At 37.8% G+C, this 27307-nt stretch overlaps 1 protein-coding gene across 27 annotated transcripts in view; it reads right to left on the minus strand.

Annotated features, from left to right (window-relative positions):
* Positions 1-27307, minus strand: part of ADGRL2 (adhesion G protein-coupled receptor L2) — a 487569-nt gene that overhangs the window by 44973 nt on the left and 415289 nt on the right. For 20 of the 27 annotated variants that reach the window (XM_030572967.1, XM_030572966.1, XM_030572960.1 and 17 more), the window contains 3 exons: positions 15627-15736; positions 10523-10537; positions 8855-9655 (listed from right to left, as the gene is read on the minus strand). In XM_030572967.1, the coding sequence (XP_030428827.1) occupies positions 8855-9655; positions 10523-10537; positions 15627-15736 (926 nt within the window). The remainder of the gene's footprint in view (positions 1-8854; positions 9656-10522; positions 10538-15626; positions 15737-27307) is intronic. The other 7 variants (XM_030572973.1, XM_030572969.1, XM_030572964.1 and 4 more) reach the window with 1 other exon arrangement.

The following is a 27307-nucleotide window of genomic DNA, read 5'->3' on the forward strand; positions in this document are numbered from 1 at the left end:
TACAGAACAGATCTGTTTGGAGTCCTATTAGGCTACAGAAGTATAATATTGGTATCGATGAATATTATGCGCACTACTATAATTTGTTCATCTGATAGCAATAAGGGCCAGTGGAAGAATGCAGCTGCATCATTTGTTATTTCTGCATCTCCACAGGTATGCATGATGCTTTACAGACAAAGCAAAGACAAGCTCCTGCCCTGAAGTATTTAAAATGAAGGACAGGTATTTACTTCAACTTTGTCAGACATACTGGAAACAAACAGATCTGACATTTTTCAGTTTTGGGGGTTGTTGGGTTTGGGTTTTTTTTTCCCCTCTTACTTCTAATAGGCTTACCCTAATCATACAAAGGGAATTTTCACCTCAAGTCCTTGGGCTATGATTTATCAAAAATATACATACTTGAAATTAAATTAAACTGCAAGTATAAACAAGAAAAGTACCCAGGCTGTCTTTCAGATTTTTTTGAATTTTTCAAAATATGTTTTAAGAGTCTCAAATGTTATTTATACATTTCACGTAACACAATTATTTTTTATTAAAACCCTTCTTCACATTATTCACTTATAACAATTCTTCATGGATAAATGTTTTATAGACACTATCAACTGACCATGCTAAAGTATAAATTTACATGGCAATTTTTTATTTGTTTTCAGTTTCAAGTTCTTAAAGAGCAAACTAAATTTCTTATAAAAACAATATATGCAAAGATATTCTCTCTGACATTATTCTCCATCTCAATCAGAAACTTCTTAAGTTTGCATTCTATTTCCAGTCTAATTTATTTACGTTTAAGTACTGCCTGCTGAGTACCGTTTGAGTACTGTGTAATCCTGCTGAACTTCTTGCCTACTCAGCTGCAGTAAAAACCTATTCAAATCTGTCTATTTTTTTTGGTAAGTATTTGCATGACATCTTGTGAAACCTCTGTAATTTTCTTTTGATTACAATGCAGCCAGGCTTTCAGTGCTTTCTCAATTAACATTTGTCAAAAGCATCACAATCACTTGAAGAACTGTCAAGTAACTGCTGCTGAATCAGGTACTGAGGGGTAGAGAGAGGAGAATGGAGCAGGCGAGAACAGATTATAACTATTATCCTATACATCCCATGACACACAGTGCTAATTAATACATATTTAATCAATGAAATCTGTATTAACAATATTGCAGTTAGAACTGTTATTAGACCTTTACTTTTGGTTTTGGGACAAGAATAGTCTAAATATTATAGGAACTAGCTAATATCAGTAAAAGGACTCATGACAAATATTTGAAATTCAATAGTGAGGTGACTATTTTGAGAACACAATTTCATATTGCAACTCTGAGTGTAGCTGATTTGCTACAGACTATTTTCAATGCTACCCATTAAAATAAAATATACAGCACATCTACTTTGCTTTTAAGGGGATGATCTGCAAATACTGGTAATAAAAAAGACATTTTAAAAATTATTTATAATCCCTAATTAGTAATAACATAAAATAACAAAAATAAAAATTATTTTAAAAAATTATCTACAAAATACTTTTCTCAAGACCTGAGTGGAATTGCATATCTGAGAGAGCACACTACAATAATCCAAATGGAGTTGGAAGTGCAGGAAAGGAGAAGCACCTTCAGGAGAAAATGTTAAAAGAACACCACAATTCACTAAATCACTTTTGAAAAACATCTAGCATTTAAAAGGCTGGTCATTTTGTATTTAAGGAACTATGAGAGGATTTAATCTACAATGTAATCTAAGATTTCTATTTAGCTGCAAAACTGGAGTTTATTCTTTTTCATTGCAACTTAATTTGAATCATCATTATTAGGTAATGTTTTTACAGCACTAGGAAGGAGAGAACATGTAAGCCTGATATGCCATCAACCAGAACTTTCACAATGAGGAGGTGATAGCTGTAAAGTAACTGCTTACACCCCAGGACTGCACCTCAGAGTCAGGTAGAAAATCACCTTCTTGTGACCAGGAGTGGGGATAGGACTGTAGGGAGTTAATTTGCCTCCCACATCAAAACTAAAGCAGTTACGAAATCTCATTTTGTTTGGTCTTAACTTTCAGACTGTGCTACAATACTTGTGGCAGTGGGAGGAGGAAAACTTCCTTTTAAAAAAAAATAATTTGTGAGAATGTGTTCAACTGAAACTGGACTGCACAAACAAGTAATACAAACAAAAAGAGGTAAATGTAATTATTGTGTAAATGGTAATTAGCTTACACTTATATCCTATACATATAGACCAAATTTAAATTAATACTCAAACTATTGAAATAGGGTTGCCAACTTTCTAACTGCACAAACCTGAACACTCTTGCCCTGCCCCTGCCCATGAGGCCCCGTCCCTTGTCTGAGGCTCTGCCCCTGCTAACTCCATCTCCCCTCCCTCCGTCACTCACTCTCCCCCACCCTCAGTCACTTTCACCAGACTAGGACAGAGGTTGGGGTGCAGAGGGCTGAGGGTTCAGGGTGTGGGTATGGGATCCAGGGTGGGGCCAGAAATGAGGAATTCATAGTGGGGGGGTGGCTTCAGACTGAGGCAGGGAGTTGGGGTGCGGGAGGGGATGAGGGCTCTGGGGTAAGAGGATTGGGGTGCAGGAGTGAGCTCTGGGTGAGGGCTGAAGGGTTCGGAGTGCAGGAGGAGGCTCTGGTCGGGGGCCAAGAGAGCTCAAGGCTGGGGTATAGGAGGCGGTTGGGGGTGCAGGCTTTGGGAGGGAGTTTAGGTACAGGAGGGGGCTCAGGGATGCAGGCTCCTGCCGGGCAGTGCTTACCTCAGTCAGCTCCTGGAAGCGACTGGCATGTCCCTCCAGCTTCTAGACTCAGGGCCACGATTCCCGGCCAATAGGAGCTGTGGAGTTGGTGCTTGGGGTGGACGCAGCGCATGGAGACACCTCTCCCCTCCGCCCCCCGCCCCGGCCAACCTGTGCCTAGGAGATGGACATCCCGGCCGCTTCTGGGAGCCGTGCGGAGCCAGGGGGCAGGTAGGGAACCTGCTTTAGCCTTGCTGCGCCGCTAACCAGATTTTTAGCAGCCTATTAAAATCTCCCAGATTGCTTTCAATAGTCACTGGGAGATCGAGGCTGATTCTGGTAGAATCCCGGGATCGGACCCCTCTACTCAAATGGATTACTCCTTCCACCACTGAAAATGTAGGAACCACTGGGGTGAAATACAGCATAACAGTGTGCCATGTAACAGAATAGCCTAACAATTTAAGGCAGGGAGTAAATAATAATTTTTCCCTCAATGGAAAGCATAATTTAGACAGTAAAGGCCAGATTACTACAGGTATTTTGGCACCTAAATATGCTCATAACTTCTTTTCAAAATTCCACTAGGCATCTAAGTGCCTAACTCACTGAAATGCCTGACTCTCATTGACTTCAATGGAAGTTGGGGCCCAGGCACATTTAAAAATTCTACAAGGTTCCTATCTGCATCTGTAGGTGCCTAAATACCTTTGAAAATCTGGCTTTAAATCCCAATGACTTTCAATGAGATGTAGCTGCCTTCGTGCCTAAATCAATTCTGAAAATAAGACTTAGGGCTTGTTACAACTTAAAACGCTGCTCCACTGCAGCTGCACCACAGTAACACTTCAGTGAAGCTACTACCTACGCCGACAGAACAGCTTACCCCATTGGCATATCTACTGTACCTCCCCAAGAGGCGATAGCAAGGTCTACAGACGAATTCTCCTGTTGACATAGCGCTGTCTATACCATGGATTAGGCTGGCTTAACTGCATCGCTCAGAGGTCTGGATTTTTCATACCCTTGAGCAACATAGTTATACCGATTTTATTTCCCGAGCTTAGACCAGGCCTGAGGCTTCTGTCACTTAAGCACTTCTGAAAATTTTATCTTAACAAAATAACAACAGACACATTGCCATTTGGCTAGGTCACTGAGTTAACACTTCCTATTCTCACAAACAGTGCCGTGGGATTTGAAATACTCCACAAGTAGCAAGGACATTTGTTTTACGTTTTTTCTGAAAGATGGCCCCCTAGCACAGACCTGGGGTATTGTTTCATTACTGACTGCGGGAAATCACCAACACTTCCTGCACCACCTAGGTATTAAGAAGTTGTGCAGTCAGCTATTAACCCAGCCAATCCTGCTTAGTTGAGAGCATAAAGTTAGCATAACCATGTTCTTAACTGATATCTGCACATGATAATAAAGGTTTCAATAAACTGGCAAAATTGCTACAGTTGAAAACTGGGTTAATTGCCTACCATTATCTCATCTCTTTCATCATGACCACTCCCCAGTCAATCATCAGCATGAGATAATGGCAGAGATCTGATTTTCTTTAGCTGTTTGCTGCATGACTCCTTGGAAGATTCTTGGGGTGATAAAGATTTATTTGCAACAACTTCCCATTATTTTAAGGCCTGGGTAATGGCACTATAAGGGTTTGTGCCCTACACACACCCACAGCTGCTATATTTTCCTGCAGTGATCTGATAAAATGTAATGATAGTTAACATGCTGCAAATAAGGAGAATGAACTCCAGTTTGAACTGTTTTGCACGGTTAGTGCAAATTGGAATGAACATAGATTAAATCTTCCCCTAATTTACTAAGAAAAGAATCTGCCTTCTCTTTGATGCCAAAGAAGCATTACAGTGTAACAACATATCCATTTTTGAAAATACCCCTGCTCCTCCTAATTCTTTCAACTTAGAAAGTATTTTATTCCTGAATTTCTTCTGCCTTGCATTCTTTGGGTGTCTGTGATATGTGTAGTAGAAAAACTGCAGTATTCTCACCCACAGGACTTGCTAGGCAGTAAAGAAGAATCTGCTACGGTTCACACACTTGTTTTGAGTTGCATCTGTTTGTTATTTTAAGTCAAAATATATTTTATTACTAAGTTAGGAATACAACTTTTTAAAAACTTATCTTTTCTCTTAAGCCAAGAAACCATATTCCTGCACAGTTGTTATGTGGAGTCCATCATAAGTAGTATTAAAGTGCTGTGGTACCACAGAGAATACTTTACAGAACTATGTACAGTAATTCCCATAAGTGCAGAGAGGGGGGAAATAGCATACAAAGGATGAAGTCAACGGAAGGGAGTGTGAAGGAGAGAAAAGGCTGATGTGATATGGGTCTGTTTCTTGGTGCAAGAGAGTACTTTGGTCACAACAGTCTGAATTCCCTGAAGAATTGAGGAAAATTGTAAAATAGACATTGCAACAGGTGGGATTGTGATTAAAGCATAGATATGGGTTTCAGCAAAGGAAGGGTCAAAGTAAGGTCAAATACTGGCAATATTCTAGAGATTGCAACAGGCAGAATTATACATAAGGAAGACATCCGAAGAAGGAAAACACAGGTCTGAGGTCAAGAACGAGTCCAAGATTTTTGGCCTTTGGAGTAATGTGAATGTCTGACTTCAGGAGTGTGAGTCAGATATGACAAAGAAGTCTTTCTACCCAGGAGGACTTCAGTCTTTGAAACACTCAGCATTTGGAAGTTATGTTGTAGCCAAGCACTGACAGAGTCAAGACAGCAGATAGACAAGTGACAGAGGGATTAGAGAGAGTCATTACTGCTCCCATTCCAAAGAGAAGTGACACAGATTGCTAAATTTTCCATAATGGCCCCAAATTAACCATTCCAACAGAAGAAGTCAAAGCCAGGACGTCTGCTTTTGCAGCACTAACTCTATGACATCATTAAATGCCGGATACTAGGGTATTTTAGGACAAGGCAGCAAAGCACCAAGGTGCTATGGTTAAAAGATGTAGAAACACCCAACTTTATGAATAGACAGTTAAGAACATAAGAATGGCCATGCTGAGTCAGACAAATAGTCCATCTAGCCCAGTATCCTGTCTTCTGACAGTAGCCAGTGCCAGATCCTTCAGAGGGAATGAACAGAACAGGGCAATTATCACGTGATCCATCCCAACATCCAGTCCCAGCTTCTGGCAGACAGAGGTTTAGGGGCACTCAGAGCGTGGAGCGTGGACTATCTTGGCTAATAACCATTGGTAGACCTATCCTCCCTGAACTTACCTACTTCTTTTTTTTAACCCATTTATATTTGACCATCACAACACCCTCTGGAAATGAGTTCCACATATAAAGTGTGCATTGACAGTTGTTATAAATGATCTTGTGCAACTACAAAAAAACCCAACCAACCCTAGAGTCAACCCAATGATCTCAAAATTTGATCTCCAGTCTCCAGCCTACCAATAAGTGTCTTACACATGCAGACACCAAAATCACATTGTACTGTAATAAGAAAACTGATGGTCAATTTACACAGATTAAATTAATATTATGCCGACACTAAAGTCATCTGAGTATTTTATACAAACAAAATATTGGTTTTAAGGGTTGTCTTCCTAATCCCTCTATCACTTTATTTTTGTGTATTTAAAGAGCATTCATACTAGGCAGCTTCTGTCCCTCTTCAATGTGCTGTTTCTTTAACTATGAGGAGCTGGCTTAGGGTATCTTTACACTGAAACTCAGAGCATGCTTCCCAGCACGGATAGACAGACTCGTGCTAGCTCTTCTGGAGCTAGCTAAAAATACGCATTGTTGTCAGGGTAGTCTGACCAGCAGCTCGGGCGAGCTGAGTACAAAACTGCTCTGACTCCCTGGATACACACTAAGGTGGGTAGACTGAGTTGGTGTGCAGGCTACATTGCTATTTTTAGCATGCTCACTAGCACAAATCCATCTACCTAATTTGGGAAGAATGATCTCAGCTGCAGTGTAGATATACCTTTAGATTGAAGGAGACTTGAGGTAAAATTTATTTTTAGTTCTTATGTGTATATATGTATGTGTTATATATTAGATTATATATATTAGGGCTGTCGATTAATCACAGTTAACTCATGCGATTAACTCAAAAAAATAATCACAGTTTTAATCACACTGTTAAACAACAGAACGCCAATTAAAATTTCTTAAATATTTTTGATGTTTTTCTACATTTTCAAATATATCAATTTCAGTTACAACACAGAATACAAAGTGTACATTGATTACTTTGTATTATTTTTATTACAACTATTTCACTGTAAAAATGATAAACAAAAGAAATAGTATTTTTCAATTCACCTCATACAAGTAGTGTATTACAATCTCTTTATCATGCAAGTGTAACTTACAAATATAGATTTTTTTTGTTACATAACTGCACTAAAACACATAACAATGTGAAATTTTAGAGCCTACAAGTCTTCTCAGTCCTACTTCTTGTTTAGCCAATCGCTAAGAGAAACAAGTACACAGATTTGTGTGTCTGTAGTAAAATAAAATTAAAAATCAATATACACTCACTGTCTTCCATTGAGCTTAGAACTGCAACAGGATAATTACATAGAGACTCTCAAACCACCACCAAAATTTTCTAAAGATACCTTCATGGACGAACAGTGAAAACTCTGTAGCTAACACTGTGTTCTATATAAGGAAGGGAAGAGTAGTATTAGCAAGGAGCTCAAAAAGCTTTTTACTCCCTTTCAAGCTCTTGCTTCACTCACCTTCTGTTTGACTAGGTCTCCTACAGTGAAACGAACACTAGGGCAGTTGCCCCAGTTCCATAAAATACTTAGAACCAGGATCTGTTTTCCAATTGACCCCATCATCGTTAAACATTCTGTAGCATCCAGTTACAACATATTACAACATTCCCAAAACAATCTAAGGTTTAGTCTACAATTCTACATGCAGTTTTTGTACCGATCAGTTAGGGGGTGGGATTTTTTTTTAATTGAAATAGCTATACCCGTACAACCGTTAGTGTGGACGCAGTAATAGCAGTACGAAGGTACCTTATACCAGCATAGCTTGTTCTCCTTCCCGTACTAAGAACAGCTATACTGGTAAAAAGCACCTTTATACCAATATAACTGTGTTTGCACTAGTGGGGATGGTACCACTTTGACTATACTGGTATAACTGAAGTGGTAAAACTTTTGTGCATAGTAGACAAGACCTTACTGTAACACTTTCTGAAGCGGAAAAAAAAGTTACTAAATGTACACATTAATGACATGAGAAGTGAAACATTTGCCTTCAGTGACAAAAAAGCATGTCAAAATTCTTCCCTCTCCCTGTATACCCCTTGCCAAAATGTTCCACACAGAGTAGTTCTTCATGAATTTACTCTACCTCTAGGTATTAACTTGTGGTTCATACTTGTTGGAAGTCATTTCTTATGAGATCTGTGTCCCAAAAGGCCTCTTTTTGGGGAGAGGAGGGGAGGGTGAGTGCTGATGCAGATAGTTGTGTTCATTTCAGATTGACTGCAATTGTTACAGATTTACCTGGAAGACTAATGTGTAATTCTACAATGTCATAATCTGCTAGAAAGGTGTAGAATAATCTTATTTAAACAGATACTGGAGACAGTGCAAGCAGGATGGAAAAACTTTAGAACATTTATACCTGGAATTGCACATCAGTCCCCCCAGGACTTCCTAGCACACATCTCTTTCAACTGCTGGTTCAAGAAGTTAAAAGGTCTGCAGGTATACTGTAATCATTTTAAAAGTTGGGAAGCAAAGCACAAATGCTAACAGGTTTCTTGCTCAAAATGAATGAAATAATCTTATTTCAACAGATCTCTTCTAGTAAAGGTGACACAAATACAAGCATTTATTCCTAATAAAATAACTCTCCTGTGATTTAGAGCTACAAAGTAGGCACTTCAATGTGTGTCATACCAACATAAACTAACACTGCCATGCACCTAAGAAAGCCTTGCCCTTCTGCTTAAAATCAAGATCTATACACAAAAATGTCTGAATATGCATTATAGTAACGATGATACAAGTGGATTGCAGAAGTAAAAGCAAATGCTTACCTTGGGCTGGGTCAGGTGGGCCAAACTCTAGAGAGTATCGGAGAATGAAGTTGTTGTTCCACACATACAGGTGGTTATCTCTTGGGTTGTAATCCACTGCTGCAATGTACTGGTACTGGTTGGGGAAGGGAACTTCTACATATTCTCCTCTGCTTAACCTGGTGTTGTAAATATAATCAATTGCATTCTTGCCACTTTCACTTTCGTTGTCTTGATACACTGATCGGACTACATAGAGGACTCCACATATCATAAAAGCATTGGATGCTGCCCGTTTGTCATATGTGGTTTCCCATGTTGCTTCAAAGCGAAGAGTATATGGATTTAATTGACTAATAACTATCATTCCGTTATTTTGTTCCGTCGCATAAATTACCCATAAACCATTTTCGTCAACTGCTAAATCAATATCAGTCTTTCCTCCCCATCTGTATGGAGAAGTGTCATGGTAGTTAGCATAGTTGATAATTGCCTCTCCACTTTTAATTCTAGTCCTCAAGTCAAACTTTACAATGTTCCTGGTTCTTTCTTTGTTAAAAAATACAGCACCATCGTACACCACAAATCCAGTGCCATCCACTCGATTTGGAAGTTTGTAAGTTGTCTGTTGGCGTCCATTTTGGAAGTCCTCTAAAGAAGCATATTCTATCAAAGTATCAGTGCGATATGGAGTCCATGGCATGAAGTATATTTTATCTGCAGCCTGGAGAGGATCTTTGCACCAAGCACCTGCCTTTTGTTCAGCTTCATATAAAGACGGTGAATCCACAATTGCGTTCAACGTCCCCGGGCAAACAAAAACTAACAGTCACAGAGAGAAGTAAGACAAGAATTATGTCAAATTAAAACATTCATGCAACCAAACAGACTAGATAGGTCATAATGATTGTGTCCAGAAGAAAAGATTAATTTAATTGTATAATAATTGCAATTATCACTCTTTATCATCCACTTTTCTTAAAGTTACCATGTTCTTATTGTACCAGTATGTAAAGTGGATGGGAACTGTTTTCACTAGTACAGACCAAGGCTCAATAGCACACATGTACATCTAAAAATGTAGAGCTACACTTGCATTTTCACCTTAGACTTTAGTGAATACAGCATTTAGGCTCCAGAGCTTTTAACTGGTGTGTAGTAGTGCGGTAGGTCATTTCAGAAAAAAAAAAATCACATCAAATTGTTTAGAACTTTAAGAAGTGGTGAGGCTGAAAAAGGAGGTGCCTCGATTAAAAATAAAGAAACAAAACAAATCATCAGATATATAGAGAAAGCAATTAGGAGCAGAGAAAACAAAACACAACCAGAGCAATGAATGAAACAGACCAGGAAACCCTGTAACCAAGGCATGCTATGGAGAGGGTTCTGGAAGCCAGGCAAGATGACTTTTTATTAACACGAAAGTACCCAAGGATGAGAAAGAGAGGGAAAGAGAGAAAGTAAGGGAATCTCCCCTCCAGCCCCAAGTTTTTCAGACACTATATCCCACCACCTACTTTAAGCAACCAAGTCTCTTTACTGCAAACAGTCGACTTCTTTATGAGGTGTATTTATGAGATCCTGCTGATTATCATAATATCAGAGTGTTGTGGGTAGGGGAAGGGAGGAGGTTAACATCCATAAGGCACATAACAAGGAGCTGGGGTTTGGACTGTATATGTTATTTACCTTTTTGCTCCACTTCTATTTTAAGCATCGGAAGAAAAATAAAAAAGTGCAAGGAAAAGAGAAAGAAGATTAACATAAATTGACTATTAATCTAAGATTAAATTAGTAACAGACGCTAAATATAGGGAGAATAAGAACTGCACTATATTGGATAAAGAGAAACAGACAACAGGAAAACCTAGCAGGAGAAAGATTCTAAAGTTACATAAGTGAACATGGATCAATCATTTTAGTAGATTAAGGAGGCAACACCGATATGTTGGCATGTAGTTTCACTTAGTGAACCTGAATAAATAATGAATGATTTCACTAATGCATGACATACATACCCTTCCCAAATGCAATGTATATTCCTACCAAGTTGTTTTTTTTTAATGAAATATTAATATATATTATACACAAGTAGGGAGTGTGGGTGTGTGTGCGCGCACATGTGTGGGCGCGTGCTTATAATCCCCAGGTCAGTGTTCTGTTTTTCTTTCTGGTAAGTGAAGCGGCTCATTGCCTTTAGTTTTCCTTGGGGTTCCCCCCCCAGAATGTTAATCTTGAGAATACTGTAACTTCTCAATCTAGAACTGCAAAATCAGAGTAAAAGGAACAAGTGAAAATATCTAGAAGGAAGAAGCAAAAGCACAGTAAGCAAGAAGAAAAGAGAAGAAAAAAAATTAACATTTAGCTCATTCAGGCATTCTCCAGCATCATCGACTAAGCCCGAAACAGAAAGCTAGTATGTAAAGACAATCATACCAAGCATTGAAAACAAATACCATCTCCACCACCACACAAACCATTAAAGGAAAGTGCTTCATGAAACAAACCTGATTAGCAGAGTTGTTACATTACTGAAGCAATTCTTTCCCAAAGAAGTTTAAAGGAATAGATTATGTAATTACATGAAGGGTGTTACAACCAAAGTCCAGCCAGTAAATAGCCTCCTAATAATTACTAGCCATAAAAACCAGTTCACACTGTCAGTGGGACTTTTGAAGTATGTTTTTTCAGTTTCAATAAACGACCTGGACAATGCCAGTTTTACCACTCCTTTGTAACAGTATCTGTTGTTACCAAAGAAGCATATGAAAACTACCTGTACAGCTATTACACCTTCAGTATTACAGTATTATCTAGGAAACATATTTTTTCTTCCACAAAAGGTTGTGGATTTTTGGTTTCATTTAACAACATTACTTGTGGTATTATATGAGAACAGCACTGACTGAACCCATTAATATTTCTTCAGGGGACAATTTAGAAACTTTTTTTTTGGTTAATGTTTTTGAAATGAATGGTATTTTTCCTAGCCTTGTTCATTTATACATCTTCAGATAACACACATATTTTCCTGCTATTTGTAGTTATGGACTTATCAAAGTAAATAGAACAGAATTTCTAGGTTGCCACAATTCTGATAGTGACTTTCAGATGATTCCATTTGTGAACCATGATGCATGAGCTTATTCCTCAGCAAAGAGCAATATTGTACCTGCGTAGAATCAGTAATAGTAGGGCAGTTGTGAAAAGACATGGATAACAAAAATCAGTAACGGCATGTCTGCTCTGAGTACATTTGTGTACAACTGTACGCTTTTCAGGGACAGATGGGCTTACTGAAGTAAACAAATGCTTCAAAGTCCAATCAAAAGAGAGAGAGAATAAAACACTTTTTAAATGTTTTTCCATTGAATTCCTGAGTCCAAATAAGGCTTAAAATAAAATGTCATGCATAGATGTAGAAAGTAGTGCCTTCTGATGTGCTTATTAATCCTACAAGGGCTGACTTCTGTTATTCAATCAAAATATCAACATATATTGTGCAGCATAATTGAGAGAAATGTCAAGTAGGGCACTCTCAATTTCTCTGTAATTCAATCAATAACACTCTAATTTTAGGACAAAGCAATGCATATCAAATTTCTTTAGAACTCCATTTTTAATGGAGATTCACCTGGGCATCCCAAAAGATCGTTTTTATTGAAGAGAATCAGAAAAATATCAGCAATAGATATGAATTTTGAGAGGCAAACGAAAGAAGTTTCTCATAAAGGATTTTGTTACAAGGACCATGAACACAGAACCCAGGGAGCTCTAGCAATATGCATGGTCAGCAAGGTAGCTATGTATTTATGAAGGCCAGCAAGACATGAAAAAGCTAGTATGCTATACACTATACAAGGGTGAGACATCAAATTCATGTGTGAGAGAGAGCTATAACTTTTATCACAAAATCTCACACTATCAACCATGGTTACTCTCTCATGGACAGAATGGAAGTAACCATGAGATTTCATAGCTTTTTTAAAAAACAAAAATCTTGTGACAATTAAAGATTTGGAGTGTGAAGGGATAGGGAAAAGAGACCAGTTCAGAACAAGAACAATTAAAAAAAAGAACAGGAACAAGAACTTTTTTTGGTTTTACGTTTGAAATGTAGGGATCAGTAACCTCTTCCCACACCAGGGGTGGCTCCAGGCACCAGTGCAGCAAGCACGTGCCTGGGGCGGCGCGCTTGTGGGAGGTCCGCCTGTCTCGCAGCTTTGGCGGCAATTCGGCGGCAGGGATGCCGATGGCGCAGCACGGGCGGACCTCCTGCAGGGACGCTGCTGAATCCATGTGACCACCGGACGACCCGCTGGCGCGCCGCCAAATCCGTGTGACTAGCGGACCTCCTGCAGGCATGCCGCCTGCCTGCCATGCTTGGGACAGCAAAAAACAGAGCCACCCCTGTCCCTCACCTAAACCTCCAAAAGGCTTAGACGACCTTTCTGAAATCCTTCCTAGGGGCTCTAACATAAGTCGAACTCTTATGTTGGGCCAACTGCAATTTGCAAACCTTGGGATTTCAAGCATTTTACATGCCAGCACTGTGTTTTTAAGTGCCACAAAGGGCCCAGAGCACTAAAGATTCATATAGAGCAGTCACACACAGCCCATTAGGGAAAGAACACTAGAACTGATAAATGCATTTTTGTTGGGCATCAGAGAGAAGTAGTTTTGGAAATATGGGGATAGATGTTGGGAAGTAGTAAGAGGAAAGATAAAAAAATGGGAAGGGATAATGAGACATCACAAGATTAGGATAAGCACTTGAATGGTAAAGCTCATCTGGACTGATTCATCAAACCTTCTGGGGGTTACCAATAGGATAATTCCTGTGACACCGTTGTAACTACTCCTGGTGTTACCACTGTGCAAGCTGAAGTTACAACTTCCTAATATTCACTTTGAAAAAAATATATATATCTACATCCGAGTCCAGAGTTACATTAACACAGAATAATTCACGGGGGGCGTCAATGGAATTAAACAAAGCAAACATTTTAAGGAACAGAAAGGCTACAAGTTAGAGATCAGCGTAGGCTGCATTGTGGCACTATACTTCTGATAACTGAAAAAGAAGAAGTCCCTGTAGATAGGAATATCCAATCAGTAGAATATATCCACACGTGTCTCCCTAAAACAGCATAGAAAATTGTTTTAAAGTTTGATAATATTTGCATAATACTTTTCTCTATAGATTGGCCTACTGGAACTGGCTCCACGGAAAAAATAACCTCTTGGCTTTTGATTGACCTCATGTTTTGGAATAAGGTGCACTGCCCTTTTTCTAGGAATTTGGGAACAGAAATTGTGCTAAAGTAAAAGTGACTTTAATGTAAATAAAATAATATTGGTTAGATCGGGACAAAACATAACTCCTCAAAAGCGGGACAAGAAGAAAGGTTACAACAGGTCACCAATATTACACAAGGGAGAAACAGTGCCAAGGAGTAGTGTACAAAGTAGGCATCCAACCTACAAAGGATATAGAAAAAAATCATAAAGCATCCATTTCACAATGACACAGAAATACACAGCAGGGATGAAAACAAAAGGTGATTTGTGTTTGGCCTTTAATGGATGCTGAATAAAGTTAATGCAGTGAAGCAATATAGAGCACTGTTTTGATTTAAGAAGTTTGCATTTCAAAATAATGTGCAAAAACCAATATGGACAGTTTTGATATGGCTTTACTTGTGCCAGAACTCATTCCCTTGTGTTTTCGATGTGTATCTTCTGTTACTTGAGAGTTTTTTGCATCTGAGACAAGCTTTGTTTCCTGTCCAAATGAAAGTTTGGTTTGAGATCAAGAACATTAACCTTAACAACTGGAACAATTTATGGATCAATCACTGTATTGCTAAACTTCACACTGTAAGCATGGCCATCTCTCTGCTGGATTAAAGGAAGAAGAAGTCACTCCAAAGAGTGACCTTAAGTGGAAATGAAAACAGTTGAAAGTGTTGAATTAGCAGAACTTTTAAAAACTCAAATACTCTTCAGTTTAAAAAAACAATTTTAATTATAATTTTAAATACTATTGAATTCTGGCTTTAGAAAGAACATTGTGCAAAACTGCTGTAGTGCCACTGACTACTGACTTTTCATTCTGAGTATTAAATTTTAAAATATTCTTTTTGAAAGATTATTTCCAGTCATAAAACAAATTGTTTTATTTATGTTAAAGATGAATGTCTATTCCTTTTTCCTATGTGATACTAAGATATATTTTATCAATTTAATGATAAATTATTAATTTTGAATTCATGTGCACTTGTGAAAGTGCTCCTGAACCTGAAAACACAAAGCTTTCTTTCAAAATTTAATAATAACCGGGACACTTGCCTCCGATACCTCTGTAGTGGGTTCTGTCACGCACCCAAAGTAACCACACAGCAGGTAGCCTTTCAAATTGATAATGATTAAAATTGAAGTCAATTCCTTCTTTAGAAAACTGTGAGCCAAACCAATTTGTCAGCAACTGGTACTGGGCAAAAGAACAAATTTCTATCTAGCCTACTGAATAGCTAATTCAAGTTTGTTTCTTGAAAAACAGTAGCCTTAAAAGCCAAACACTTAAGAACACAGACAGACACTTGGCCAGCATCACACTATGGCTTCCTTCCACACTTTGGGAAGCTAATTGAAGGCCCTAGTCTGTAAGTGCTCTGCATGCATAATGATTCTGTAGGCCATATATATATGCTTCTTTTGCATGTAGTAGTGCTCCAGCATTAAGCGTGAAGGCTGGAGGAAGTGAACAAGAACACAAAAAGTTTATACTTACTGTAAGGAACACATTCATACTGAACTTCAAGATATTTGTACGTTCCAGGACAAGGATCAGGAAATACATCTGACCCAGTAACTACTATACACTGTGTTCGGTTGTTGCACCTGTAAGTGAAATAAGAAGTAAGCTAATTAATTTAAAATGAGATTTTAGTTTGCAATTTTATACCAAAATAGTGTAATAGAGAGCAGACTCCTTTCATACTTGGGCAATCAAATCAATAAGGAAACAGAAATAATTAATATTAGATCAGTTAACATCCATAAATAAAGTGTCAAGAGAATATTTCAGTTCAAGCTTCATACCCTTAGATCTGGGAGTCAATGTTACTCCAAATATTTACTCCTCCCCTTTGATTGAGGTAACTATCCCATTGGCTCCATACTGATACTCAATAAAGCATGTAATAAATCAATATAGAGCATTGTTTTGATGTGAGATGTTTGCATATTAAAATAACAGGAAGTAATCAATATGAATAGTTTTCATGTGGCTTTGATTATGCCAGAACCAATTCCCTTGCTCTTTAGACATGTACACGCTGCTGAATGTTTGTTTTCTGTACCAAAAGAGAGCTCTGATTTTGGTTTGAGGGATTACTACAGATCAAGAACATGAACTTTCACACTCACGAAAGTTAAGGAACAATCAGTGTATTACTCAACTTCCCATTGCAAACATGGCTATTTCTCTATTGGATTATAGGAAGTAGGAGAAGTCACTGCAAAGAATGACCTCATGAAGATATTTTAAAATAACAGTTAAAACTGCTGAACTATCAGAGAGTTGTTTAAACTGAAATACCTGCCAAGGAAAATAAAGCAAACTCTTTATTAAAACAGTTAAGGGATCACTTTAGAAACCTACTGAATTGTGCCATTAGATAGAACTTTGCACAAAAGCTTCCGTGGTAGACAGGAACAACTGCTTTTTATTTTCTTTTGTAGAAAAAAATAGTAATGGTTAAAACTGGCAACTGTTTTAGTCTGTTGTTCAATTTTAAAAATATAGAAGAGATATTGGGTTGGCATCTGAAAGGCAATATCATCAGATAGCTTTACAAGAGCTATGCAAAACTTAAGATGTTTTTCTTTATTTTCTTAAGTGTCCTATGAAAAGAAACAGGGAAGTAAAAGGTCAGACAGTTTGGTGACTAAAAAGAAAAGAGCTTGGCTCATCTTCTCATGGGTGAGTTTTGTTTGTCAGCAAACTGAATAAAGAACATAAGAAAGGCCATACTGGCTCAGACCAAAGGTCCATCAAGCCCAGTATCCTGTCTGCTGACAATGGCCAATGCCAGGTGCCCCAGAGGGAGTGAACCTAACAAGTAATGATCAAGTGATCTCTTTCCTGCCATCTATTTCCACCCTCTGACAAACAGAGGCTAGGGACACCATTCCTTACCCATCCTGGCTAATAGCCATTAACAGACTTAACCTCCATGAATTTATTCAGTTCTCTCTTAAACTCTGTTATAGTCCTAGCCTTCACAACCTCCTCAGGCAAGGAGTATCACAGATTGACTGTGCGCTGTGTGAAGAACTTCCTTTTATTTGTTTTAAATCTGCTGTCCACTAATTTCATTTGGTGACCCCTAGTTCTTGTCTTATGGGAACAAGTAAATAACTTCTCCTTATTCACTTTCTCCACACCACTCATAATTTTATATACCTCTATCATATCCCCCCTTAGTCTCCTCTTTTCCTAGCTGAAAAGTCCTAGCCTCTTTAATCTCTCCTCATATGGGACCTGTTCCAAACCCCTAATCATTTTAGTTGCCTTTCTCTGAATATTTTCTAATGTCAGTATATCTTTTTTGAGATGAGGAGATCACATCTGTATGCAGTATTCAAGATGTGGGCATACCATGGATTTATATAAAGACAATAAGATATTTTCCGTCTTATTCTCTATCCCTTTTTTAATGATTCCTAACATCCTGTTCGTTTTGACCGCCGCTGCACACTGCATGGACATCTTCTGAGAACTATCCACGAGGACTCCAAGATCTCTTTCCTGATAAGTTATAGCTACATTAGCCCCCATCATATGTATAGCTGGGGTTATTTTTTCCAATGTGCATTACTTTATATTTATCCACATTAAATTCCATTTGCCATTTTGTTGCCAGAAATCCAGAACTTAAAACAATACTCCAGCCTTTGACTCCAGCTGTGCACCAACTTCTCTATTACTATGAGTTCTCACACTCCTGAATACCAGGTCTCAAGTTAAGGTAATCCATCTTGTGTCAATGCTTTTCCACAGCTATCTACTACAAACAAGTGTGAGATCATTCTGTTCTTTAATTCATAATATCTCTAAATTGGTAAAGCAGGTATAACTTAAGAAATCTTGGGAACTTACTTTTCTTATTTGAGGACTATGCCATCAAACAGTAGTGCAGAATTGTGTGTGTCACAGTGAGCAATATTTTTTCCTTGCCAATTAAACCCACAAGCCAGGACTCTACTGACTTCACTAGTGTGGCTTTTGAAGTAGTAGACAAGTACATTTTCTTCTGAATACCAGGAAGCTGGTGGCTGTGCACAGGATTAGGGGATGGCCAGGATTTCCTGCATGTTCCTTTGAACCATGAGAACACCTCACGGAGCTATGTGGAGACCCCCTGTTGCTTTTGTGCTGCCCTCCCTTTCCTCCCCACCACACCTGCCATGCTATTGAAAGCTGCCTGCCCACCCAGCATGTACCTACAGCTGCTCAAAAGGGCAATGCAATGCACTACCTTTCACAAACTACAACGTAGATTGCGTGGAGAACATGTTACGAAGTGTGGCTTATCCCAACTCATACCCAATCCCTGTTGGTCACTGAGCCACACAGAGCTGAGGCTCTGTATAGAGAGCTACCGAGAAGAAATATACTGTTATGAATCAATGCTGGAGAAAATACAGCGTAGGTGCCTTCGGCCCTCCATGCACTCTCAAATTAGGGCCTTCCTGTTCTCTAATGCATTGTGTGAGGGACTGGGGAAGTAGAAAAAGGAATATCAAAATGTACATAGTCACCACTCTAATTACTACTTCATCATTTTGAGATGCAATGAGAATCAAGTGTGTGATACACAGCCAAATTCTATTACACTATTGGAAGCTGTGCAACAAAGTCTCTCTGTCTTGCTCTCTTCTCCGTCACCTGCCATCCTGTTGAGACAGAGAAACCCTATTCTGAAAGCTGCCAGCTCATGGGGATTTCCAACCTCAAATAAATATGGAAATAAAGGTACTACCAATTGGTAAAAATGTATCAGACACCATTAGAGAACGAGTGTCATTAATAATTAACTTGAAATACATTCGTTGTAAATGATGTCGTCTTTTCTAACCAGCATATTGTTAGCTTGGTCCATCTATCCAAATCTATTTTAAAATTGTTCTAGCTATAGGCAAGTTATTAAATGTGTATAATTTCCTGGAATGTAGGAGTACTTGAGTGTTCTGGGTCCACTTACATTTATAGTTCCCTTACATATTTTTCAGACGCTCATTTGTGAATTCTCTGATTTTTTACATATCCCAAAATCTTAATTTTTAAAAACAGATTAGGACTTTACACTGGAAGGTCCCTTAAAAATTAACAGGCCTAGACTGTCTGAGTCTTGGTCTACACTACCAACTTACATGAATTTTCCAACCCTCTGAGTGACAGTTATACAGACCCAACCTCCAGTGCTATGTTGACAGGAGGGATTCTCCCTTCAACATAGCTACCACCTCTTGAGGAGGTGAAGTACCTACACCGATGGGAGAAGTGCTCCCATTAGCTCAGGTAGCACCATCACTCCGTGCTGCCACTGCAGCACTGTAAGTGTAGCCAAGCCCTCAGTGTAGCATCATCTGAGCACAGAGACTAATTTCTGCTAAACACCACTTTTATACGCAGTTCCTGCTTTTTCATCTTTGTTAAATACACCACAATGAGAACAAAGAGGGGAGATACTATGCATCCTTAAGACTCTTAAGAGTCTGATTCCTAGGCTGCATGACTCACCTGCACCTTCCACTGACTTCCTAGGGATCTGGAGTTCACTATTATTTTATTATTTCATTTTATTAACTTGTACAAGAATAAGTAAGATGTTATATCAGGAATTAAGGATGGCGCTCTTTAATTATTTTTTAGTTTGCTGAGAAAACCATTTAAAAGAAAAACACTTTTAAAAGGCCCTGAATCTCACTCCTTCCTGAAAATTTCAGGTTTTTTCCAGTGAACAGGAATAACACCCTGTAAAACTTTCAACATAAAAATGCACATAAAATATTAATTACTACCAAGGAAAAGTAATTTTAGCCTCCAGAGACTGTCACGCTAAGTAATTAAGGATTAACAGTAACATTTAAGGCACCCATAATATTTACAAAGACTTATAATACAATGAATTTGTCACTTAAAAGCAAATAAACCTGATTTGTGCAAAACTTTGTATCAATGCAGTGATAACTGATTTGTAAAGACTAATATATGAATTAAATAGAATAGCTAGTTAAGCAGAGATTAACTGCAGTGCTGAAGGAATGACTACCTAGCCTGTTATGTTAACAAAGGAAAGAATTTTCCTGGGGAAATGTAAGTAGTACGCTAGCCTGCTGGAATATAATGTTAAGGTGTAATTGTGTACTCTACCACTGCCTTTTCTCTATCATTTTAGTATGAATGAAAAGGTTAAATTTTCATAATGCAGAGATGTCACGTACGGTATCTGAAATCAAACACAGAGTTAAATTAACAGTTACAGAACAATGTTGAGCTCTATTCACCTCAGGAGGATGATTGTACAAATGTAGGAATGGCCCCTTCACACATCAAATGAAAGTGAGAGAAAATGGTAAATGAAACAAATAGTAGTATGGCTGCAGCAAGTATTTGTACCCACCACAAATCTCTTCGTGTACTATAGGTTACCTTCATGTGTTCAGCTTTAAAGACAGTCGTACTTTCCATGCTAATTTGTTTGCATTTAAACTCTAATCTTGACTTGCACAATTCCCAACAAATTGCTTCTGCTCTTCTTTTGATTATCTTATGCTCATTATTATACTTTACCAAGTGCAAAGTATGGAGATGAGATTCCTCGTGTAATGTATTGTGTGAGGTGTTTTAATCAATAGTCTTACTCTGCTGATTAAGCAGGGGCTTCTGTTTTGGCAAGATAACATTAGTTTCTTTTGTCATGCTCCAAAAGCCATTGGGAATCTTCAGCAGATCATTAGATATGCCACAATAAAGCTTTCGTACATTCTCTTTTCTTCCTTAAATTACTTCTTCACTGTCCTATCATTCCCTGTCACTGTTGGCATTGCATTATTATTACAGTTCCCCTGAAACATGCACTGGAGCTATGTCTCCAGGCCATAGAATGGCATTTTCAATTGAGGTTTCTGCTTGAAAATATAAATTAAGAAAATTTCATTATCTCCTGCCAGGGGCCATTATTCACCACTGTTCTAAGGAAGATTAAAAATGCAAAATCTGAGGACTTGAACAAATATTCCAGCATTAAAATGAAAAGCTCAGTATATCATGGCAGAACTGGAAAACTGAAGTAGTACTGAAATTTGGAAAGTCATACACTGGCATGACTTTAATATTAGATGGCTCACATAGCTTGAATAAGGGGGAGGTTGTATTTAAATATAATCTACAAGGTTCCTTTTAGTGGTTTCTTGCATAAATATAGGAAATAATTCCCATTTATCAACTTCTCTTTCCAAAGCTTTGTGTATTGAGCATATAATCTAACAAGTATAATAATGTACCTTTAAAAAATCAGTGTCATGTCAAAGAGGACAAAAGTTCTGGTCAAAACTCTTGAGGTTATCAGAATATTTTTGTCCACGTATTCTTAATTCTAGATATTTTTGTGAACACAATTTTTCATGAAGTAAATATGTAATACTGAGCAATCATTATCAGTATACAGAAGACACAAGCATACAAAACCGTTAATTGACAAATAGATAAAGGAATAAAACTATTTTAAAAATGTTTTTTAAACTGAAAATCAGATTTCTTTGTGCCTCACTCTGATGACAAATTGATTAAATACTTTAAAGGACTTTATCTTTTATGGTAATATGCTCCTGCATACTGCCTACAGCAGCCTGTTTGCGTCCATTTGAGGGATGAAAGCAGGCTGAGTTGTAGCACTAGCTGCTTCACATGTTGCTCCTGCTCATTTCCCCACCCCTTGTGCCTCAGGTAAGGGAGACTGGATAGGGTTGATGGATGTGTTATGGCCAAAACAGAGATATTTCCCACATGTTGCAGTGCAACAACATCCTTTTAATTAGAAAAATTAGTGCAGACTCAGAGCCTACCTTTAGAAGTACTCCTGATGGGCCTGCAATTGAGATACACCTCTACCCTGATAGAACGCGACCTGATATAACACGAATTCGGATATAACGCAGTAAAGTAGCGGGGGGGGCCAGGCCCTTTAACGTGCCACCCGAGCCCCGCTGCCAGAGCTCTGGGGGTGATTTAAAGGCTCCAGGGCTCCCCATAGCAGCTGGAGCACCAGGCCCTTTAAATCACCACCGGGGAAGCTGGTCCAGTCTGGCACATCGTACCAGCTTTTGCCAGTACGCCGTACCGGACCAAATCCGATATAACACAGTCTTACCTATAAGGCGGTGAGATTTTTTGGCTCTCAAGGACTGTGTTATATAGGGGTAGAGCACGCTATATCAGGCACTTGCATTTTCACATGCACAATGGTTGTGCTAACTTTCCCAATATTAATATGTAAATTACATGTATGTACACGTTTTTGAAAAAATTCAAATTCAAAAACAAGCATTAGCATTACTTTACATGGGAAGAGGCACTGACTAATACTTTGAGAATCTGACTCAAGTCAGCAACTCCCAAATTCTAATTCCAGCTCTGACAACTACTGCTTTTGTGTCTTCAACAGGCCACTTATCCACACTGCTTTAGTATCCTCAGCTGTAAAATGGGGATATCAATTTAAATGAGTTGTCAGGGATGTGGGGATAACAGAAATTAAAGCCCCGATCCTGCAAAAACTTATGCACTTGATTAACTTTACACACTAGAAGTAGTCCTATTGCAGTCAAGGCTCTATATGCAGTCACTGGGACGACTCTCAGTGAGTAAAGTTAGGGAGGAAGATAAGTATTTGCAGGACTGCCAAACATCTCTGAAGATGTCAAGCACAATTTAAGTGCTAGGTTTTTTTTCTAATTTAGCCTTAGAAAGTTACATAGACAACACATACATAAAGTAGCAAGAACATTTTATTCCTGGAATCCAGCTCTTTAAAAATACATATACTTTACTACATGCTAGATATGATACCTAAACAGTTAGTACACTGATCTTATCCTAATCCCAAAAGAGTAATTGTCAAGAAAGCAAGCCCTAAAGAACCAATATTAGTTTTAGCCGTTGAGCTCAGGTTTGAAGAGGTGTGCGGCAGTCATTGTTGCAACATCAATGTTGCTATAGAAATAGTAACAATACAACAGTCAACACATGCAGAGAGGGTGAACATTTTCCCCTGCCTGCAAAGCACAACCCTCTGGCAGACTGATATGCGACTGCATACCTGGCTTTTTAAAAGTAAAGTATGCCTCACTGGCAATTTTCTTACTACTGTGTATAGGACTCCTTCGTTTGAAAGATAGTAACCCTAATATTATTCCTTTAAAGGAAAATAGCACCCACTTTACTCACCTCAAAGGAAAACCAGATATCGACCTGCTTTGATGTTGGTTTTAACAAATCAGAAGAAAAATGGGAGATGGATGTGCGTATATGAGAACAGAATTTGGCCCTTAGCAGTTTGCTTAAATGTTAAGAGATCTTTCTGACTCTTAAACCATTATTAAGGTAGTCCAGAAACTGGTTTGCAGACTCACATTGCTGATCTCACAATTTACATCATTCCTTGGCCGGTCTGAGTGAAAAAACATTTGAAAGAATACATTTTTTCAGGGTTGTTTTTTTTTTGAGACAGTTTATTACTATCCACAATTCTGACACTACTGGGTTGTGAAAAATATAATACTGATGATTTGTTGAGTCTTACTAATTACTAAGTCAACATAACATTAGGAAGCTAAATGCTGTGTAATTAATATGGCAAAAGGAGATGTTCCATAGTAACGTTCCCATTTGTCACATAAATATGAAGTCATAATTCATAAGTAATATGTTGCCTATTGCATTGTAATCTTATAGGATTCTCAGGATTAAAACTGTTAAGATTTAACAATTGCTTTGAAGGGTAAACATTCAAATTTGTTAAATTACAAGAAAAAGTGCATCTCCCACATTCTCCTTCACAGGATTATCCCCTCTGATTCAATATCAATAGATGCATACTATTTTTGTATGATAAAATAAGCCTAGTTTTTCTTGATTTCAACCTCACACTTTTAACAATTTTTAATGTGTTGATCTAGCTGCTTTTTAGTATTCATGTTTTCAAAGTTCAAAGCAGCCAAATGTTTGAAAGGGGAAACTTCAAACTATTCTTAATTACTCACAGATAATTTATCAGATAGATTACTCTTACCACAATTCATTCCTATTTCAATGCTTTGTTTATTGACGTGAATGCCAGTACTATGGGAACACCATAAACTTGATATCAAGTCAATTAAAACATGAGTTAAAAGATTTTCAGGTATTTCATCTGTCTCTAGTTTCTCTGCTGATTATGTGGTTTTACAAACACATTTTCCTATTTTTAAAAAATGTTTCTCCCTCCCTTATTGCTGTGGAAAAGACCTATTAAAACAGGGGACACTGATGATCTAATTGGCTATGCTCTATACAGGAGATACAGTGAAACTAATTATACACAAAGTGTAGTCAGGTATAGAAAGAACACAAAATAAAATAATTCCTTTTTCTTTAATATCTTTCACGTATAGGAATTTTAGGTGTTACTTATAAATCTAACATAAAAGAAAATCGTCTCTAGTCTTCAGACGAAGAATTATCTTAAATAGACCACCTCTCTTATTTTACTGAGCTTAATTCTTGCAATGAATTCTAGCTGTGCATGCAAACAAAAAAAGGGAAGTGTGACAGCATGAAGAAGAAATCAGCTCCGTACTAAATAGGATTTCTGCTGCATTTCTGGCTGGGGTAGGGGAGCTGGAATAAAAACACAGACATGTTGATTTTACTTTATTTGTTGCAAGTCAGGGCACAGCATAGGGAGAACGGCAGTGTAAATTTGGTAAAAGGCACTCAAGCAAACCATTTCACCACTGAAAAGGAGGAAATAACACACAGGGGTACTTATCTAGCTATGTAAGCTAAGTATTATCAAAGTATTTGAGTAAGTGACACAGATTATTCTCATTTGTCCTTCCCCACAGGTACTGGATGATTTTTCTCCCAGTCTTTTTTTCCAACTCTTTTCCTCTGGGTAATGGTGCAAGTAAGTTAGTTTTTTAGAGTAATACCTCTACTTGGCATGTATATGCAAATATTCAGGCTAATGCTTACCAGGAGTCTCACAAAAAACAGCACCGTTTTATGTGCAGGCATTGTCTTTTGGAAGCTATGCAGGTTTCAGAAGAGGATTTGGTGCTAATGTAGTCAAATTACATTTTAATATTAATTTCTAACATACAACACTATAGTACAAAATACAAAAAATGTAGGGAAGGGGGAAAAAATAAACTAACACCAATTTCTCCCTCTCATGCATAGTACTGTAATGAACACACAGAGATAAAAAGGCACTGGATGATAGTAAAAATTATTTTATGCTCATTTCTGCAACCCTGTAATTCTTCTTTATCCATAGGCTGGCATTTACCATTTTCATAATGTAGTTAAAAAGGTTTTACAACTTAAGACTGCTCCCTACTCGTTTTAATGTGATTCTCTGAGTAATATATATTGTACCATAAATTATGAAACTTTGCATAAATTTATTCTACAAGTTAATTTATACAGATCTTAAAATTGCCCCCCAAATCCCCCTTAATTACTAATATAAGCAATTTTAAAGTTACAATGGTTATTTGTTAATACAACTTCTGATACTTCAGGCACTTTGATAATTCCTTGCAATTTGACTGGACCTTTGCATCAGTTTAATGCAAATTAGGTTTGACTCACTCAGTGTCTTATTAATCTAGCACAACTCTCATTTGTAGAATTGCACACTCAACATAAATGTAGGTTAGTTTTAGTAAGACAGTAAGCCTTATTTATGTACAGAGCAGGCCACTGAGACCAGGTTGAATTCACTGGGTCACCAGATCTCACTATACAGTGGAGAGAAAAGCCTAATTCCAAAATTGAAAAAAAAACTAATTGGTCTTTAAACATCAATATTGTGTTTGTAATTTCAAAACTTCCTCTTGAATAATTAAAAAAAATATTTGACCTGTATCAATTAGGAGCAATTAGTATAAAAATGTTCACCTACTGCAGTTTGCACATAGACAAATGATCACATTTTTAACAAGGGAAATGGGAAATCACTATGGGATGCCCTAGTTAGATTAAATTAACAAGAAACTTGTTACCAGAACATATAAAAGATACAGCATAATAAGATATGACCTTGGAGCCAATCTGTGATATTCTTCCCCCTACAACCCTTGCTAATTATCTGCAAAGTTAGCGACCCTTTTGTGGCAGGCTATTTTTCTTCAAATAGTGCGAGTATTTTGGCTTTTAAATATTTAATTAGTCTTATGATATAAGAATTGTTGCACATGCCAAGTGCTTCAATTTCCAGACTGTGTTCCTCCTAATTATGCTCAGATTTAGGTTGGTCATCCCAAACCTCTCGCTCTTGTAATTATTTACTCCTTAAAGATCATTCAGTGGAGAAATATTTTTCACCCTTATGGCTCTTCCTTTCCACAAATGGCTTTTCTGGTCCGTTAATTACCCACTCAGAGGATTAGAGTTTGTAATAATGCAAAAGAACCTGCATGTAAGATGAGTTTTACAGGGTGAAAAAGAATAAATTGTTTTTAGTAAACCTGCCCTGGGGAACACCCCTTTTTGGTTATGATTTTCATCAACAAAGGCACTGTGCCATCACTAGGTATCTGCTGATTCCACAGGGTTATGGCAGTTATTCATGTGCTCAGCTGAACAGATTTCCAGAGGCAAAATGCATAGCAAGAGTTGAAATCTCAGGCCCAAAGATAACTAATTTCATCACTTCCTTTTATTTTTTGAAAGGTACTCATTAGACTGCAATCTGACAGCAACATGGCACAGTCCTTCTTTAAACCGTTTCTTCACATTTCAGACTGAGTTTTATGGCTTTATAGATATATATGTTGAACTGATGGCTAAAAACAAAATTAGAGCCTTTTGATTTCATCTGCTGATTTCTTTTCCCAATATGGTTTAAAACTTGAGACAGAAGTGCTGTCTCTTGTAGGGTCTTCGATCAACTCAGTAACAGTAGTGTCATTTTCATTAAAATGTATCTCAAAGTTCTTACTACAAGCACTTTCTTTTATTCAGAGAGGAAAGCTTGTCACACAAGCACAGTTATTCATTATCCACAGTGATGTCTGGATCTAATTATCATTTGGAAAGCTCACAAGCCTTCCAGGTACAGGACTTCCTCAGCAAAGGTATCTTCCCGCTCTTCCAGCTCAAAAAGTACAGTGCTACTTTCCCCCCCTCTTTTTTGA

The sequence above is a fragment of the Gopherus evgoodei genome, chromosome 8, assembly GCF_007399415.2.
Source record: "Gopherus evgoodei ecotype Sinaloan lineage chromosome 8, rGopEvg1_v1.p, whole genome shotgun sequence".
Lineage (NCBI taxonomy): Eukaryota > Metazoa > Chordata > Testudines > Testudinidae > Gopherus > Gopherus evgoodei.